At 36.6% G+C, this 21,038-nt stretch overlaps 1 protein-coding gene across 2 annotated transcripts in view; it reads left to right on the top strand.

Moving 5' to 3' along the window:
- Positions 1-21,038, top strand: part of DCC (DCC netrin 1 receptor) — a 1,229,995-nt gene that overhangs the window by 1,084,396 nt on the left and 124,561 nt on the right. For both annotated transcript variants that reach the window (XM_079109018.1, XM_079109019.1), the window contains exons 20-21: positions 4,200-4,394; positions 9,382-9,414. In XM_079109018.1, coding sequence (XP_078965144.1) covers positions 4,200-4,394; positions 9,382-9,414 — 228 coding nt within the window. The remainder of the gene's footprint in view (positions 1-4,199; positions 4,395-9,381; positions 9,415-21,038) is intronic.

The following is a 21,038-nucleotide window of genomic DNA, read 5'->3' on the forward strand; positions in this document are numbered from 1 at the left end:
TTTGCTTGTTAGGTAGATCAATTACTGAATTGTAATTAAATATATTCTCTCTGTTTGACTTGAAGCCAAAGCTCCTGTTCTTCTAAGTAAGAAACTTCCTTGTATTTAGTAATGTTATGAAATAAATGAATAAATAAATAAATTTATAATATTCAATATGTAGTTACTATGTAAAAAGAAGATGATAAAATAGAAACACCACATTATGTTTTTAAAATAAATTGTCTTGCAGCAACTTGTTTTAAGAGGAGGAAATTGAAGATTGTATGACCAGTGAATGGTAGGGCTATGGCTTCAGGTCAAGTCTTCCTGAGTCCATAGCTTGCAGCTTCTGACCATAGAGAAGGAAGAAATAGGACCTACTTTCCTTATGCACCCACCTGTGTACACGGCTATCATAATCGATTCTTTCTATATTAAAAGGGCCCTTGTTGGGTTGAGCTTCATGTTGGTAAGAGTCGTGTTACATAGCTCAGTCTTTCCAGTTCTTAGCAGTCCTCCTGACCCACAGAAGTGAATCAGTATCAAGTAAGAAGAGTGGGAAAGGAAAGAAGAGAGGAGAGGTGGAACTGAACACATTCTGACACTTTGCTTCTAGAATTGCAACTACCTCTTTGTATAAATAAGGTCAAAATGATGGATGTATGATGTTACATTTTATACTTATTAGACAAATGTGAATCCAATATAGGAATGTCTAGTCGGGTCAACAATCACAGATCTTACAAACTATGATTGGACATAATACCTTGTAATTTGACTAATTGCAGTGGTTAAGACACTGCAGAAAAAGAATGGAGGATACTGAATTAGGTACAGAAAAATAAGTATACAGCTACATAAAGTTACTGAGGAAACAATGGTTTTCTCCAAACTTTGTGGTTGTATGGAAATCTGTAAGACTTTAATGATGGATTTAGTATCTTCCGAATATATCAAACTTCCACCTGCAAGTGTAGTGTGCTTTCTCTAGGGTCATTTCTTAGAGTTCAATGATGCAATCAGTTTGTAGTCTGTTTCTATCCTCCATCTTACTTCTCAAATTTGAAAAAAAAAAAAAAATAAAGAAGAAGAGAGAGGGTAGGTTTCCCTACTAATATAAGGAAATGGCTCAGATGATAATTCAAATTGTCAGAACTTAAATCTCAAAATGTTCACCTTTACTTGATTCTAGAACTGCCATTTTAAAATATCCATAGGAATAATTTTTACATGGGTAAAATCACAGTGAAGATAAATATTTCTCATTTGATAAATGATTAAAATTGGAAATTAGTATAGCTGACCTGGAATGGGATTGGAGTTCATCAAACTTGTAGTTTATCATATACTTAAAACAGTCCAGGAAAGCTTGAACAATTTCAGTAAGTGCCATAAATATAAAACTTAGCTGCTTAGAGGATACATGATTTCATTTAATAAGTGAGTTTCAATACCTATTATGTGAAGACTATTTTATTAGGTTTTTTGAGGAATCAAAAAGTAATATAAGATATAGCTTCTGAACTAAATGAATGTTTTTATCCTTTCGAAGAGATAAGACATGCACATAATAAAAATTATTATTTTTTCTTTGCCAGTACCAGGTGCTTCTTTTCAATAGATAGAGTTCTTTAGGGAGACTGCTCCGGACCAAAGAAAATGAGGATATTTTGTTGATATTGATGATGGCAAGTGAGTTATAAAGAGATGAGAAAAGACAATTGCTTTATCCAATGATATTTCACAGTTCCTTTTGAATTATAGCCTCCTAATTTTAATATTTACCAGGGGAAAGAGTCAACTTCAACAATTAAAAGTTTTGTAGCATTCTTTGTATTGGTAAATCTTTTACTTCTCTTGAGCTCTCAGCATCTTAAGACATTTTATTTACAACATTGACGATATTGAAAAATATAGACTCCATGTCACCTATAGTAATACCTGACCTTCTTGATCACAGAAATCATCCAGGTACAGATTACTGGGTTTATCCTAACCTATTGTATTAGGTGTCCATTGCTATGTATCAATATGACTACAAATTTAATAACTTAAAACAGTATGTACTTGTTATCTTCATTTTTTTGTATGTCGGTAAGAGCATAATTTCACTAAGCACTGGGCTTTAGGTCTCTTACAAGATAACCAATCAAGATGTTAGCCTGGCTGAAGTCTCATCTTTGGTTTGACTGGGAAAATATTTAATTTGGAACATGTGGTTGTGAATGAGAATAGCTTTCTTACTGGCTGTTGGCCAGAATCTATCCTTTCTTCCTGAAATATGGTCTTCTCCATGTAACAATTTGCCTTAACAAAGCCAGCAGAGGAAAGAATCTAGAGTCTGCTAGCAAAACAGAAATCATAATCTTATGTAACACATAAGAAAAAAAGCTTGGAAAAGCTTGCCCATCACATTGGCTATATTCTCTTCGTTAGAAGCAAGGCTTAGAACTCATCTAAACTCAGACAGAAAGGATCACACAAGGGTGTGCATACCAGGGGATAGGAGAAATTGGGGACCATCAAACACTGTTCACCATAAGTATTGAATCAAAAAAACCTATCATGGGGTCTATTTTTCATAAATTGTAAGCACCCTTCAGACAATTCTTACAATTCTGCAGATTTGGGAAACACCAAACTAAGGGAAAGATGAAAGTCAACATAAAACATACAAGTTTGCAAGCATTGGTCAGATTTGAGGAGACATGGGCTTCTCACTATTTGGAGTTTATAACTTTGCTTGCCTCCAGAACCTAAAGGAAAGAGTATCTAGTTCAGAGTCCAGGATGCGTGTCTCAAACTAATAATAAAAATGTGTCATTCTATAAAGCACTATGGAATTAAGTGATGAGTGACAAAAATCATAAACACCTTTATACAATATTGAAATAAAAATTCATAGAAAGGAAAGCCCATGATTGAGGAAGGTTTCATAGGTCAGATGTAGCCTAAACTAAACTGATGGATGGGTGTGATTTGGGTAGAAAAAGTAAGAAAACACAGAATGTCCCAAGAATAAGAGGGGAGAGAGAATAAGCATGATAAGCAGAGCAGTCTTACCTGCTGAGATGGGGATACCCTGGGTGATCAGATCAGAAGGGAAGTGGGTGTGAGTCAGATACCTTGGTGGCATAACCATGGCAGAGATCTAGGAGTGAAGGTTCTCAGTGCAGGTTGGAGACACAGGCACTCAAAATGAAAGAATAAGTGAACTCAAGGAAGTCAACTATAAGAAAACAATTTACAAATAATCATTAAATGTGTGAGAATAAACCTGAGGACTTTTGTGGCCAATTCAATGTCGATATCATAGCAGAAATTTGGCAGCAATGGAGATCACTACCATGTTCACGTAGTAAAGGCATTCATGAGGAGCCCTTCTGCACTGCTACGTGATAGTGTAATATAAAAATTATTAATTAATGCTTTTAAATAAGAGCTAGCTAACAAATTGCCTAAGTCTAGTGTGAGCATACGAATATTTTAGAGGGATACCTGGGTGCATATCAGACTCTCATGACTGAGTACACTGTTAGCATTCAAATAACTTGGCCCCTAACATGGAGAATTAACAATACTAACACCTAGAGTTATCCAGCAGTGATTATTTATTTGTCTAACTGGGCTGGAATAGGGAAAATAGTACTGGATTTTTCGTATGGTGGTAGAGGCTATCATTCCAACCCTTTTACCAACTAATGTTCATCATCTGTGATGAGACACTGCCCTTGCCAACATCACATAATCAGTACAACATTCAAATATGATCATTTATTTTTATAATACTTGAAACAAGTACAGCACATACTTTCTAATAAATTTTTATTGTTTAAGTGCAAGTCAAAATAAGTGTTATTTATTTTCATTATTGAATTGCTGCAAAAGTTATGCAAACTTGCTCTCTTTCTTTACATTTTTATCATGCTTATGTATTAGAGAGATTTATGGGTAGCAGAGAGCACACATTTTTAAATGTAGAAGATATTTCTATTTCTAATGGCCTAATTCCATTTTCTGATTCTGTACATTGAAACAATTATTTACCTAATCCTTGCAATATGAAAAGAAATTACTTGTTAAAGTGAACACTGTTGTTTAAAGATTGAACACATAATAATCATTGCCAATTATATTTGGGAAACATGGGTGTTGGAAACAAAACTGTAACATCTAACCCATACACTAAATGAAACTGCATTTGTCTATTCATGCAGCTTACATCTTGTTTTATACATTGGACAAGAACATACCCATCGATGACTGGATTATGGAAACAATCAGCGGTGACCGGCTTACTCATCAAATCATGGATCTCAACCTGGACACTATGTACTACTTCCGAATTCAAGCACGAAATGCAAAAGGAGTGGGGCCCCTCTCTGATCCCATCCTCTTCCGGACTCTGAAAGGTTTGACTCATTTCCTGTTATGCCTTCCTTTCCTATGGGATTCTGTAAAATGCTCTGCAGTCTGAGTTGGAAACTGCCTGACACCATTTCTGTTGGCAACATAGCTTTCATGGATATTCAGAATAAATTAAAATGTATCTTTTATGTTCAAAGCCAATATGTCAAAGAAAGGTGTATTGTATTCTCACAATTTCTGCCATCACCACAAGGCAGAAATATTTAATTTGATGTTTTTATTTATAATCCTTTTGGAATCTTGTATTGATTTCATATACATTGAGTCTATTCAAAATATAATGAAACCCTTCAGCCCTTTTATGGAAGGGAATAAAAATTAAAATGCATTGAATGGCATACTATTGCCAACTTTAAATATTTTCTTTCAGGAATTGTCATCCTTATATATTAATGGAAATTTTGATGTGGCAAGGCAGAAATTTTCTAACAAAATGAATATATTTATTTTAAATTCCCGAAGTAGCACCAGTGAAAAAAATCTTGTAATATGATTAGAAGAAACCTCCATATGTTTATAATACTATACATAGCTACTCAATTTAAACATAGTTATATGTTCGTAAAGAAAAGTGCTAAAACCAAAGAATAGTGAGCACATCAAAATGATTTTCATATAGGCCTTTAGTATTTTAGATCATGGTATTTTTTTTTCTTAGAAACAAATGGTGTCAAGAGCCTCAATCACTTAACAACAGAAATTAATTTGAATGTTTCATAGCTGATATTTAAAGATGTATACTTATGTAATGATGTGCACTGTTTTTAAGAAGTATAGGTCTGTTTTTAAGAAGTATAGGCCTGATAATACATAATGGCAAACAACTATGATTTTAAAAACATATAAATGGTTGATATTTTCACCCATTTATTTGACATACTAAAAGAAATGTCTAAGAATAACTGTGTAGTCAGTTTCTCATTTCTGCTAGGAAGATACCCTGACAAATAGTGGACTTTTAAATTATCATGAGTGAGCTATTCAAAAGCTGGATTTTGGTAACAGCTAGTCTGAGAGTTTGCCAAGAGCATACAAACTAGCATTCAGCCTAAGCTTGCATGACAGTTCTTAATGATGGAGCAGAATTTAGGAGGGAGGTGGGGAAGAAAGGAGCTAATCTGTGTCTACCCTGGTTTGGAGGACTTCATGTCTAAATCAGGTTTTACTCCAAATGAGCGATCGAAAGGCAGCCAGTTATTCATTTTGTGGGAGCATGAAATGTAACTAGATAATGTTTTGCAAACGCTTCATCTTTATCCGTAGATGAGTGCCAAATTAATTTCATGCCCACAATGTGTGCCAACTAAGCGATCTCAGGGAGGGTTTAAGATGACTTAAGGCATCCAAATGTATTAAATAGCATTGTGATAAGATATCACAGGACACACAGGCCCACATTGATAACCAGTCTGTAGATTAAGTATTATATTCAGTATTTCCTTTCTCTGTGTTTATCCTAAGTGCCCTAAACTCATCTACAAAATTATTTTCAAAACTAAAAACAAGTTCAAGTTCAGGAATTTGTTCTATAACATGATAGTGTATAAGAACTATGTTTAATACCTAGATTTTATGTTTAATATTATCTATCACAAATATATCCCGCTCAATAATAGATTTTTAAACCAACATTCCTCATATTGTAAAATAAGTTTCTGACGTCTTGGGTGCACTCAAAAATACTGACATTGCTCATCTTCATCAATATATCATTTGTCTGTGTATGCATCTTGCATGTTACTTTCAATGACAAGTGTTCAGACCACTAAATTTCTTATCATAAGAGATTTAAAAACAAAATTAGCCAGATCTATACCAGTGATATAAAATCATGCTATTGCTCTCTGATTTAAGATTTTCAATTCCCAAAGCTGCATTAAAACATAAGTCCTATTTTCATCAGAATGTAACTTTGTTGGACACAGAGAAAGGCTTAGATGTTTTTGTGAAGCTCAGGAAATTCCCAGTAGTCTTGTGGGTAATGGGCAAGTGTTCCATTGCAAGTCATGCCCCAGGCAGGTGTCCACAAACCTCATTCTTTCATATTCAGTCTTTGCAAAAAATAGCAGCCTTTTCTACTTGAGATTAGAGTTTTATCTTTTTGGCATGTGCAACCATCCTGAGAGGTTCAGAACACTCAATCAGTAATCATTGGTTAATTAAAAGGGAATTTATAATTAGGAAAGGATTATATTCCTATACACTTTTGTACATACATACATGTGCTATACTTAACTCTTTCTTTAGAATGTTAATTAAAATGATCTTGGACTTGATTCTCTGACCAAATACCTCTCTTGCCCACATCCTCACCTAGCTTCCATTGGGATATGCACACACTACAAAGACCTGAGAGCCATGGTCTGTATCTATTATGGCTCCTCCTTCTGATTAAAGTATGTATTTCTGTATTGGCCTATGAGGGTAACAGGGAGGAAGGATATTCCTAATGGAGTGAGCCACAGAAAATTTCTCTAGAACAAGGGAGGCATTTCTTAGACACAAAAGAGCAGAGTGTTCAGCAGTGATGCTCCCAAAGAGTATGGTCTATTCTCTGGGCATCCTTAATCATTTTTCTGAAATGTACCCCTCCTTCACTGAGTAATAATACACACCAAAAGCTCTGTACCAGAATAGAATAAAAGGTTTAGTGTTCAAATAGTTTTCATGACAAAATACATTGTTTTTCTGACATATGACATGGACAATTAAAAATTCGTAATACAAATCACAAGATTTTGAAGCCATTATTTATGTTAAATAAAAAAATAATAATTGTTAGAATTCATTTGGCCCCAGTTGAGAAATACTCTTCAGTACTTAACCATGTTGGAAACATTCAAAATTTCTCAAGTTATATTCAGTTCAGCTTTGTTAACAGAAAGCAAATACAGAACATACATATTTACTTATCACTTGTTAAGAACATCAGTTGCAAACACTGTAGTCAATGTGATTAAGGATAAAGGAAGGAACAAAGAATGGATTTGAGATATGATTGGTTTTCCCCGCTCTCTCTCTCTCTCCATCTCTCTCTCTCTCTCTCTGCCTCCCCCTCTCCCTCCCTTCCTTCCTCCCCCTTCCCTCCTTCCCTCGGTTTTTTTCCCAACATCTTTCTGAACAGTTCTTTACTAAAGGTGAGAAGTTGATTAGGATTCTTGAAGGAGTGTATCCTACTCTGGATGGCAAGCTGGTACAGGTCACATATTGTGTGGCTACTTATGACTCTAAAATATTCGACCTTTTCCTTACTAGAGACCTGGGATGATGCTTCTGATAACACAACTTTCTTCCTCAAAGTCTCAAATTCCTTTTCTCCATACGCTACATATAATGCAATCGCCACTCAAAAGCACCTGTCTTCAGCAACCCCCTAACACTATAATAAAAGTATTTTGAGAAGTCATTAGTCTTCAATGGGAAATGGAAGAGAAAATCAAGATAAAAATTAAATTGTAGTGATTAGTTTATAAAAGATTAGATTAGAGAGCCTGGTGGATTTTCTAAAAATATTAAGTTTTGAGAAGATAGAAAGCTATTTATAAAACTCATTTAAAACTTGCACAGAATATAGGATCTTAAGCACTGAGCCTTGAGGGATATGAAGACCAATAAGCCCTGCTGATCTACTATACAGTATAGTACATATAGAAAACAACACTGTATTGTACACTTGAAATTTACTAAGAAAAAAATTTACTTGAAAAAAATATATATATACACCTTTGGAAAATTATAGTTTTCCAAAGAGGAATTCAGAATTCAAAGTATAGTAAACATTGTTAACTTTTCAAAGAATATGGATACACGTCATTTTAAAATGAAGGAAGTTGTAATCAATCTCTGGTTTAGAATCTGTCCCATGATGTAATAGACATAAACCCTGTTCATCTGAAAGGGTATTTTTTTTCAACAGCTTTATTTCTTAAGTGTTTTAATTCTGTTGAATGCTTATTGAACAATTAAGTGTGCTCTTTGGTTTATAAAAGGACCACACCTGAAGGATATCTGCTTAAGTATTTCAAACAATGTTGCTAGATTTACTATGAGACCACCATACATAACAAGAGAACAGGCTATGTTATATGCTATTCCCTATGATATTTTTCTCATGTAAGCTTAATTGAGATAAATACAAAGCAAACCAGCCAGTATAGTATTCTACCCATCAATTTTGAGTGCAATTGAGTTAAAATGCCCCAAACACTCAAAGCTCAAAGACAATCAAATATATTTGAAATAACCAAATGAGGAAGCCTTTCAAAAATCTGCATTGGCTAAAATGTCATATCACAATTTTTAGAAATATTAAAAATTTACCTTCTGTTTAGTTTCATTTGATTGAAAAAAAAGCCACCTTTTTAAATCTTTGAGTTAGTTTTAAAATTAAAAGACCATTACTCACAACTCACCTGAAGTTATGAACAAGACTATCTTTACAAGTTCTCAAGATCTAGCAAACCATTAATATTATTTCATATTGATGATGTATATCATCATATGATATGATGATGATATGCCAATATCGTGTCACTATTTTGCTCTATTCATTTAAGACGTGGGCAAACTTTCTCAATAAAATAACTGAATACAGAAAATAGCTCTGTGCACTTTACTTAAAATATATGTGTGATAATTACTTGATAACTGCATCCATATTTTGTTTACAATCAATCCTCATTTTAATTCAACTTACATGTTGATAGTTTGAGGTTATGTTTAGAAGGATGTGACCAAATAAGATATTTTCAGTCTGTTTATGTAGTAAAAACATTATTTTCCATTTTTTCCTATGACTGCTTAATTAATAGAAACAATCACATATAACATTGGATCTTTATCAATTTTATTTCAGTAGTTATTGATCTTGATATGAAAACATGTGAACAAGACTGTTGATTTGGTGTGTCAGTTTTCTTACTAGCATCTGTCAAAGTCTAATAATATTATCTTTTTTTTTTTCTTCCACAGTGGAACACCCTGACAAAATGGCTAATGACCAAGGTATGGTGACTCAATCTGTCATTCTTTCTTTCTTGCATCAGTCCTATGTGTTGAAAATGTCAGTCATTACTTTGCATTCCTCTTTTCACCTGGACCATATACCTGATGAGGCAGACATCGGGTGATGATTAATCTTGTTAATGAAGTTCTGCTTGGCTGAGGCTGTGGCTCTGATAGGGAAGATGTAAATTTTCTTGAGAGGAAATTGTTTTGTCTCTATTCTGAAGGACCAATTAAAATGTCAAGCTTCTTTGTATGAAATAAATTTTTAGTCTCTGTCTGCACTTCTGAATAATTCACATTAAGTATAATTAAGCTCAGCATAATTTTCAAGCTGCTCTTGCACCCTTTCATGAGCTATGGAGGAAAGTTCTGTAGTGCTATATAAATCATATGTGCTTTTCCTCTGCAATGAGCTTCTTTTAATAAATAAAAACAAAGTTAGGTCAACTTTTTTAGGCATTCTCGTCATTTATTTTGAAGCCAGCAAGCTTTCATTGCATGCACCAGATGCTGGTCTATCTTAGAGTATTTTCTCTTCCTTCAGCTGAAATTTGATTTGTATAGAGAAACAGGGGTGGGTTTACACAAAGGAAAATGGAGATAAATAAGAGTTATCCTTCAACTCAGAGGCAGATAAGAATTTGTTATTAATATGATTGGTGGACTAACTGATAAATTAGGATTCCACTATCTTTACACTGAAGACGACTAATAAACTGAGAGAGAACAAAATGAGTTGATGAGCTTCACTTTTCCAGCATAGATTGTTCTTTTAAGGGGGGGAATTTGGAAATATTAGTAACTGGTTGTAGTCAACGTTATCCATATTTGTTGCTTCAGAGTTCACAGTAGTTTGTCTCCAGCTTTGGACATCTGTGCTTGGACATCTCAGCCCACCTGACTTGCAAACATCACTTCTCATAAAGTACCATGTTGTGAAATTAGTGGAAAACATTCTTTTTAACATGAATATTTCTGAACAATATTAAATCTGGATGTTGGCTCTCACAAACAACAGATGGCTACCCACCTGAGCTGAGGCAGGAGGATCAAAAATTCCAAATAAGCCTCAGCAACTTTTCATGTGGCCCTAAGCAATTCAGCAAGACCCTGTCTCTAAATAAATTATAAAAAAAGGGTTAGGAATATGGCTCAATGGTTCAGCACCCCTGGGTTCACTCCCTGGTACCAAAATAACACTAAACAAAAAACAAACAAAAAGATTTCTGTTGGTCTACCTGCTCCTGCTTGCCTCCACTGGAAATTCTCTTAAGATCATATCCACTAAATAGCACTATTTTAAAAAATAATTAATGAGTAATTATTACTTAGTATATATTTACTCTGATAAATTAGATATTAGTGCTGGCCAATTTCAAATCTGGAATAATTAGCAATAGCGATTTTACTATTTCAATTAGAAAATACTTAAAATAACCTCTCATAACTTTCTTCATAAAAAATGAAATGGATTTGGAACATCCAGATGGGTGATTTGTAATTTTCCAAATTATATTTAGAAAAAATAGATAAATATATAGAAAAAAATGACACCAGTAACAAAAATTTAAAGAGTAAATGGCTTACCCTTAAGTGATTACATGCTCAAATTTCTCAAGAAATGGATTTCCAATTTTTTCTGGATAACTTTTTTATTGTTTTTGTTATTATTTCTACTTACCTGTTTTGCATTATTGCTTTTATTAGTGTTATCATTCTGGTGCTAGAGATTGAACCCAGGGCTCCATAAAGGCCAAGCATATAATTACACTGAGCTATACACTCAGTCCCTATTTAACATTATTTGAAGCTATCAAATATATATTTGTAAATTAGTATAAATGGTTTCTCCATCCATCTAACCCCACACCCAGGTCTTACTTGGATTCTCACATCTGCAATGAAATCTGATCAGTTTTCAGAAACAAAAGGAATTGTCAAGAATCAGTTTTTCCCCTACCTAATGTTACTTAGAAAGGTGCTATCACATATTATGGTAGTGGCACCTCCTTCAGTCACAGCTGGCCAAGTTGATAGGTGCTAGATTTTACATCACACTGGGGAATTGAGAGGGGTTATTGACATATAATTTATGGTTATTAATAACATCTTCAAATTCCTACAAAGAATGTACATAAAATCTGGACATCAAGAGTGTGTTATGAACAAAATCAGTCTTCTGAGTTGATGACCAAGTGCTTGTGAAATAACCCAGATTAAGGATTCCTCTAAGAGGGATGAAAACAGTGGCAGAAGACTGTTCCCAATGCTGCCAGGTCCAGCAAAAGTCAAATCCGCTGAACATGCTTCATTGTGCCCAGGGACTTACCTGGTTCCTTCCTGTGGAAAAATGACCCCACTGTTACATTTCCTATAGGAGCTGAATTTCTACTGAGAGAAATTCCCTCTGAAAGAAAATTTGGAACCTTGAGTCAGAGTTAACCTGACAGAGATGAATCATAAACACAGAAGCAGGAGGTTGAATTTTACTTATGTGATAGAACGTGAGAAAAGTTTAGACTTTTCTGAAAAGTGCCTTGGTAGATTCTTGTCACAACTACCTCTCTTGGAACCCAAGAAACACTATGAAGAACGTAAATATGGAACAAAAAGTCTTATATTTTAATCAGTTGCGATTTGGGCGAGTTTTCTTCTTCTGTGTAATAGTAACAATTTGGAAATGATAGACAACATGGAACTCTTCATCCCTTTGTGTAATGGTGTGTAAATAATTATATCTATCATTTTTTAAGTCGCAAATCCAGATCTACCCTATAATTCTCCCTTTTTGCACTCCCCTTCTCTCTTCTTCCTTGTCCTGATTACTTCTGGAGACTCTTCTAGGCACAGTGCCCCATTAATATGAAAGTGACTAAGATTTTCATGATTAGCCCTAGAGTTTAACTTTCAGGTTGAAAATGGGAAGGAAATTGTGCAGGTAGGGTAGGGCATAACTGCACTTCCAAGTTTTTTCTGTTTGCTTTTCCTATTCTGATTAAAATTCATTTCCTCTGTATCTGAGTCGGTGTGCATGTTGTGTAGTGTTAAAATGAATTCTCATAATGCTCTTAGCACCAGCCGCTGTTCTAGGAGTTTATGGTGGCTTCATTGAATCCTCCTTTCAGTGCTGAGGGAGATACTCTGACCATCTCCATTTGACCAACAAAGGAGCTGAAGCTCAGAGAGTGTCGCTGGCTCTTTGCGGTTCCAAAATCCGTGGATATTTGTCACCGCCTGCAGCAACAACTTGCACGGGTCTTATGGGTGGTGGAGTGGAAACTGAGGCACTTCTATCTTTCTCTTTAGTGCACTGCTTTCTTGCTTATTTATAGAGGATAGAGGAAATGAGGTTTACTTGCTTTGAGAGGAGAGAGAGAGAGACTTTGCTTATCAGAGAGAAAGAAATTTTGCTTAAGAGAGACCTTGAGAGAAGGACAGGCTTTGCTTAGAGCTTAGAGGAAGAGACTTGCTACACCTTAAAGTCCTGCATCCTGTGAACTAAGGGTAAGTCCACCCAAGGTGCCCTAGTGATGAGTCTCAGTTCTCCGTTTCGCAATCTGCCTTCCGCCGCTGCCCCTACTCGCTGCTGTGCTGCTTTTCCCTACTAGCTGCCGTTGTGCGTTTCCTAGCTGCTTTCGTGTTTGAGTCTTCTTCTACTGCTTTTCTGCTAATGGCTGCTGTGTGTCTCGCTCCGCCTCCGCTTATATCACCTCCAGGAGGCGGAGAGCAGGGCCACGCCTCTTACGCAAAGATTAGGCGAGACGCTCCGAGCAGGCAATTAGTGCTTGAGAACACATGTGCATACAGTGTGTACCTGAGTGTGCTTATGTCAATTAACCTCCTCGCTGCTGATGTGATCAGGCGCCATCCCGGCGCCGCCAACATGGCAGCCCCCAACAAGAGAGTTTAAATGACTTGCCTGTAGAAACAGCAATGAGCACCAAGGCCTGATTCAGACCCAGGAAGCCAGGCTGCAGAGCCGTTTTTAACCACCTAGCACCTTCTTCATGCATTTGTTATAGGTACACACACACACACAACTTCCTGACATACACACATTTAATATCTGTCTGTAAAGATACTGTATGTAAAGTTTTATGTGTTGATATTTCTCTGCTGTGGACTTTCTTTTCTCCATCTCCATGAATATCGTTAAGGAGAAAGCACACAGCTCTCAATCTGGGGTCATCTTGTTAGTAGGAAGCCACAGCATGGAGTATATGACCGACCCTGTTGCTTCTTTATCTCAGGAAACACAGCGATGGTACTAATTCCACTCTGAGGCAGCTTGGGCTGTCAATGCGAATACTGAACACTGGGAAGAATAAACAACACAAATCGTTGGTAGTTGTTTTATCGCTATCTTCTTCCAGTTGGGCTGGAAACCTCAGATCAGGCTCACAGCACTGTTTCTGGTGAGGGCTGTCTCCTTGCTGGCGGACGGCCGCCTCACTCCATCCTCACGTGACAGAGACAGCAGCTCTTAGGCGTTTCTTCTTAAGTGGACACTAGTGCTATTGGATCAGGGCCCTGCCCTTATGACTCACTTAAACCTTTAATGTTTCCATAAAAAGCCCTATGTCCAAACATAGTTACTGGGGGCTAGAGCATTAATGTATGAATTTGGTGGGGGGGCGCCCAATCCAGGGTTTAGCACTCATGTTCAAATGAAAAGTTGTTCTTTCTTTCCTCTTTTAATAATCTTCCTTGTTTCTCAAACAAAGATGCAGAAAGTAAGAAAGTAAATGTTTTGTCCAAAGTCACACAAATAGTTGTTGGCTGAGTTGGAATCCAAAAGGTTTCTTTTAAACACCTAGCTTATGCAGTCTTCCCACTACATACTGTTGCTGTACTTATTTAAAAATACTGGATTTGGAGTTTTTTTAAAAATTGTATTAAACTTCTCAGAGGTTCTCATGGAAACCTTTTACAAAGTCCCTGTTTGGGGGTTGCAGCGAAGGTTAACTGTAACTGTGAAATGTGACCATTTCTTAGCAGTGATTTCCAGATCGAACTTCGAAGGGACTGTTTTTTGCATCTTTATATTCTGTGTAACTCCCAAACACTCCTCCACTTTGAGGTGTTATATATAAAAATTGGTATTTGGGGTTGATGTCTGTGATTTTGCCCACCGTAGCAGTATAATAGAGTGCCTTAGAGAGGGCAAGAGTCTTTGTGAAATGATGAGTGTCATTACTGAGAGAAATTACAAAGAAAATGCTCATTTCCAGCCCTCTCAATGTCTCTAACTCTCTGTGGACTAGCAGAGGAGTAACCTGCAATGCTGGATCTTGAGAAGAAGCATCTTCCTAGTCCAGTTTATGAATCTAGATGACAAAGGCCCATGTGAACTGCCCTCCCATTAGAGACCACGGTAGTGGGTGCCAGTCTTCTCCAAATTTCGGTGATGACTGTAGTTCATGGCTTTCCCTGCCAACATTCACTGGGTATGTGCTCTCTGAGCACTGAAATGGAGTTAGATCCCTTAAATTCCTGTATAGTCCCACCTCTGTGACTTGCTGTGTGACCATGGGCATGGAGCATTAACTTCTCTCAGCATCCTCACCTATAAAAGATGATTTTAGCCCAAATTATCTTTGGTTTCTTTAGAGATTTAAGATCCTCAAGTTTTAGGATTGGTATTAGAATAAAAAACCCAGGTATCACATCTTTGCATAATACAGCAGCTCCTGTTAATGGCTTTCTCCCATGCGCAAGTCAGTCTTTCATGCACTGTGCATGTGCTACGCTAGTTAATTCCCATAAAAGCCTTACAGATGGAGAAAATGAGACCCAAGAGGCCAGACCTGCCCAAGTGCTCACAGTATGTAACTGGTTAGGCCTAGAGGCATAACTTAACTTGAGAATCTTCACCATTGTATAATTTCTGGAAATGTAGTCAGTTCATTGGATCCTAAGAAAGTTAAACCTGCTGACATCACTGTAACTTTGCCTCATTTGAAGGACTTAGTCTCTCCTCAATAGGACATTCAGGCCAAGTTCTTAACACTACACCTGCCATTTTACACCTCAGCAATTTTAATCTCATGAACAAACAGCATGTTAATTGTTTCCCATTTCAGGGAAAGAGGGTTTCCCCTGATCTAGTCAAGCTTAGAATTTAGTTAATGTAATCCAGACTTCATAGGGTTTGAATTACAACATTCAGGCTGCTGTTTGAAAAATTGAAACCTTCAAGCACCCTCTGATGGGAATGTTTAATTGAAAATTAACACCTCTCTACCCCATTATTGTGCATAGTTTGAACTCAGTTTATTATTTAACTGCTTGCTACACCCACTTGAGAAAGCCCTTCTCACCCGTGCTTTACTCAGGTCCAAAATTTTGCAATTCTAGAAATAATGACGAGTGAAAAAATAGAGGTGGAAAATGAGTAATGTGCTTTTAAAAGAGTGTTAAGTGCTTATCATGCTCCCTGCGAGCAGTCAAGTGGCTGTTTAAGTCAACCTCTCAGGAGTTTTTATGTTGTAATGGGTAACTTTTAAAGAATGAAAAATATTCAGTCCTCATAGGAATGGATATGATTTTAACCTACTCAGATCTGCAAAGTAGACATTTTTGTTTATACATGCTCAAGTAATAGTTCATGAACAACTTCATTTAAGATCCACTGTGCTGCTGGATGTCATTTTCTTATTGTAGACAGTAGCCATATACAAGGTCTTCCTAGCTTTATTTTCTGTCTACTTCTATCAGTCCTGGGTGCTGCCTCCTCAATTTTCTTTCCAAAACACAGATGAGTCCCTGACATTGCAGAATGAAGTCAGTTACTTGGCATCAAAACCCTGGCTACCTGACCCCAAAGTTCTCTGCCCTGTCCTCGTGGCCACTATATCCCTCCACATGTGCCAAAGTCTAGTCATGAAAATCCACCAAACACTCTGGAAAAAGTTCATTTTTCATGACTCCATGCCATAACTGGTAGCATGACCAACTCAGCCTTGGCAAAACTTTCTTTTCCCAACTGAGTAAAGCTCTCACCTTTTAGACTTTCTTCCCAATGCTTTGTTTTCCAAGAAGGCTTTCTTACATTATTTTATCTGTTTGTCCTCTGTTTGTCCATAATATCCAACTCATTCTTCACTGTTTTTTCCCATTTCTTATAGTTTGATATTTATGTTTCTAGCTTAATGACCAGATTTTAAATTCTTTAAGGACAGAGGACTTGTTAGATTCTCATTGTAACTTTCTGATCCCTGCCCAGTCTCTTATTTACAGCCTATTATTTTATAATTACCCAATAGATGCTTGTTGAGTTGAATCATGACCCAAGTGTTTGCGGAAACAATCATAGACTAATGGGCTTTACAGACTAATAGAAGTGTAGGTTGGAGAATGTAAAAGCAACAGTATCCATGTCTGTGGATTTTGTCCATTTTACTGATCTTGGGGGAGATTTAAAAGGTGTTAAAAGTATGTTTCTAACTGAGGAAAGCATATTCAGCAATCACTTAATAAAACAAAAGATCAAGAGAAAAACAAGTTTTCTGTGATTCAAGAAATGGCGGTCACCCTTGTAGATGATTCTGACCTCTTCTGCCCTTTACTTGGCCTCCACTCTTCCTCTTGTTTCTTGGTAGCAGAAAATTTATAGACTTGAATTTCACCAGCTACTTGTAATTCTGAGTTCAGAAAGGAAAAGCACATAAAAACTAATGCCACCCATGAGGTTCGAAATTATGGGTAGAGAGTATGAAAAGAACTGGACTTACTTTGACAACTTGATAGCTGTGTACCTAGCACATGGCTAGGTGTGGTAAAACATCAGGAAAAAGAACAGTTCCATGGACTCTATTCAAGAAGCTTATAATATGATTAAGAAAAGGATATTAGCATTCCCAGCTCAATGTAAAAAATACAGAATTTCAAATCAGATAGTATGTCTACATACAAATGTCGCAGAACTTCAGATGGACAATCACTTCGGGCTACAGCAGAAAAGACTTCAAACCTAATACTGAATTTCAAATGCAAAAGTACAACTTGAATCAATACAGAGACATTCTTGGGGAAAGATTAGTTGACCTCTTTTTGAGAGGAGACCTGGGATTGGAAAGTCAGGAAGCCAAGAGGGTGAGCAAATAGTGAAGATTGCTTGATGTGTCCGGAGAAACACTAGGGCACCACTTTGCAGAATAATATGCAATGGTAGAGAGAGAAATTGGTAATGGAGCTTTTCTGATCTCTCTGCTCTGAAGTGGTAGTTCTCAGGCATTTATTCCTATCTTTCAACCCAGTAAAGACCTACTATTGACAGCAGCCACTAAAGACCTGCATGCCACCCTGCATCAAGAGTCATAAACCCTATTCACTCTTGGCCACTGATGCCAATCTTCCCTGTTTTACAGTGTGATTGTGGGGCAGGGCAAGGACAAGATGACCTGAAATAGAAAATAGGTTTGGGGCCTTAGTACTAGTCACCTTCCAAGAGCTGTCTTGGCCTGTTTTGTGCCCTTCTCTTATGACTTTTCTGTTGTGACACTTTCACTTTTCCCAGTGCTCTGCCTGATTGCAAACAAAACCATTTCCTTTCCCCTGCAAGGCCTCTTTCCTTCTCTGTGTCCTACGGTGAGTGGAGACAGCGTCTTAAATCACACATGCCTACACCCTCCCACAACCCACCAGGTTCGCCTCTTAGAGGCACTCTGATTTCTCTTCACCCCACCCCAGTCCTTCCCATAGTAATGAATCCACTAATGGTGAAATCATCATCGGAGCTAGTGAGACTCAAGCACTTAAAATGCAACCCTGAGTTTATTAATCTAAGTCACAGTTTACTCATCTATAAAATGGGGCTGATAACATCTGTTTCATAGAACCATTAATACTATTCTCACCCTGTTCATGGCAACAGGTTCTTCCAATTCATTTATTCTTCACAGAATAATCTTTCTAAAGTACCTATGCCACTGTTCTACTTAAAATATCTTCAGTGGATTTTTGTCTCTTACCAATAAGTTCTGGAGTCTGGTAGACTATATAGGAAGTCTTATTATTTCATGTCTGTAAACTCATCTGCCTCACCGTACTCTATCTGGTAAGTTTCCTCATCCTTTCATTCTCACCTCACATGCTACCTCCTCTGAGAAGTCTTCCACCATTTTTAGGTAAAGTCATGAATCCTGTTTACTAATTATGATACCTACATAAAAATCGTGTGTGTTTTCTAATTTTGGAAATTACCATGTCGTTATGACTTTTAACTTAACCTGTTTCCTTTGCACACATTTATGCACCTCTCCAGTACGAATTTTATGTCCCTAATGCTTAGAGCAGTAGTTCCACTGGACACATTTGTTGAGGGGATGGATGGAGCATGAACATTTATGTGAAGGAAGAAATACACTGGCTCCCACCCGTGACATTAGTCACACATAGGAGTCCAGCCAGCAGGGGGCTCATATTCTGGTATCTTCATACTGCAACTGCCAGACACATGGTCACTTGGAGAAGAAAGAGCTATCATACTCTTCTGCCGTTGCTCCCTGTGCTGCTTGGAACTTCACTCAGACATAACACATCTTGCATCTGCCTTTGAAATAAGCTTGTGCACCACCCAGAAAGAGAAGGCTGTCATGAGTCATTCTGTGGCTGTGGAGAGGATGATCTTATATAAACCTTATATAAACCTCCATGTTGTATTCCGGGTAATGGGCTAGCTCTTGGGATGATACAGTTATCCAGAAAAGTGCCCATATTTATAGAAATAAATAATGCAGCCTCATTAAATCTACAAAGCATTATGTAATGTACTAGAGGGCACATGAGGAGACTTAGTGGAAAGAAAGTTTCCAGAGAGCACCAGCAACCATCGAATCATTAGCAATTAAGTCTTTATATTTATTCTGTTAATAATTGAGTTGTTAATCAGAGTTCATTCTAAATTTATGTGACTCATATTTACAACAACTAATAACTTAATGGATTTTAGATATGTGTCGGTTTATGATATGCATGATTGGGGCACTTTACCTGGTTCATCAGCAACCAGGTAAAGAGAGATGGACTAATTATAGTTAGAATTATATAAATCGGTACTTCAGAACTTTTCTTACTTGAGAACTGTAAGAAGGAAGAACTGTAAGAATGGAAGAACCATTTTTCTACAATCAAAATATACTATCGATCTCTCTCAGTTCTTTGGCCCCCTGATATTTGACTTTTCCGTTTTTGCCCCCTCACTTTCATAAGATAGATCTGATTTGTGAAATAGGATATTTATGCTAAAACTTCAGATCAACTGACACCCATTATCATCATATTCAGGAATCCAGATGGTCTGGCATAGTACTGCTTTTGCATTGATGCTTGTGAAGAAGTTCAATATTTCTAAACGTTTTTCCTGCCCTAGAAGATTTCCCAGGCACCAGTCTTTACCTGTAAGCGACCAAGCTGTTCAAAGGGCACACATATATGCCTCAGGCAGTCAAGACCTAGAATCAAGCTAAGATGTTGACCAAGGGCAAAATGAGGATAAGAAATCTATGTTTAAATTATCCATGTGTAAGAAGCTTAGATTGTCCACTTTGTCCAGGAATATCCCCAAATACCTCAAAACTTAGCATCTTCTTTCACTCTTAAAGTATGGTGATTTTCCAAATTATATTGTCAGTCTATTTATGACATGTGTGGGTGAAATTATAAACTTAATTGCTAGTTTCATTTCTAAGGATGCTTTTTTTTCCTCCTAAGGATTCTTTAAGAATGAGTGTGCTTTTTAGCAAGAGTCTATTCTGTTCAAATTTTATGGCAAACAGACAAAACTTGAAATTGCAAAAAATCCTGCCCTTTATGGATAAGGAAAATATGCACGATGATCTGTTTGTTTTCCTTATGCTGTGAATCATTTACCAAATGCATTCCTTGTCTGAACATTATTGCTCTTAGACTTTCTGCAGGTGGCAAATATAATAAAGGTTTTTAAAAAGGGAAAGCAACAAGCATTTGCTGATCACAAAGTCGTTACATATGAGAGGCATATTAGCTGCCTTACATAGAGAGTAGTAACATTTTCTTTCATTCAGTGAACTTTCTTTTTCTGTTTATTTGAAAATTAATATGTTGAACCTTAGGAAAGATTGAGAAAAACTCATTAGTTCTTAACTACAAAAATACATTTGAAATATCCTAGGTGTTGGGTATTCTTCTTCTTGGTTTTGATGTCCTGATATCTTTGTTCAAAGTCAGCAGTATATCAACTACATGATAAATTGATCTGTTAGACACATTTTTCTAGCCCCTGAGAAATAATACACTTTACATATATCTCAATATGTTCTTTGCACTGGACAGTAAAGCTGTATTCAGATGGCATGAATAGATATTCTTCATTCACTGATGTACAAGACAAAAACTCAATGCAATTTCCATCATTATCACCAGAATTATTCTCAGAGAACCAATTCCAAGATGAAGATGATATCTTCGTGCTCTGCATCCTTGGAAGGATGTGTATTGAACATTTGTTATATGACTGGTCTGTCCGTTGGTTTTGAATTATGGGCTATGTGTATTTCTCTAGGGATTGATAGCCTGGATGCCATTGCAGGACCCTCTGTTATACCCATTCAGCGAAGATGAATTAAAGAATAGATTACAAC

The sequence above is a fragment of the Sciurus vulgaris genome (genome assembly GCF_902686455.1).
Source record: "Sciurus vulgaris genome assembly, chromosome: 13".
Taxonomy (NCBI): domain Eukaryota; kingdom Metazoa; phylum Chordata; class Mammalia; order Rodentia; family Sciuridae; genus Sciurus; species Sciurus vulgaris.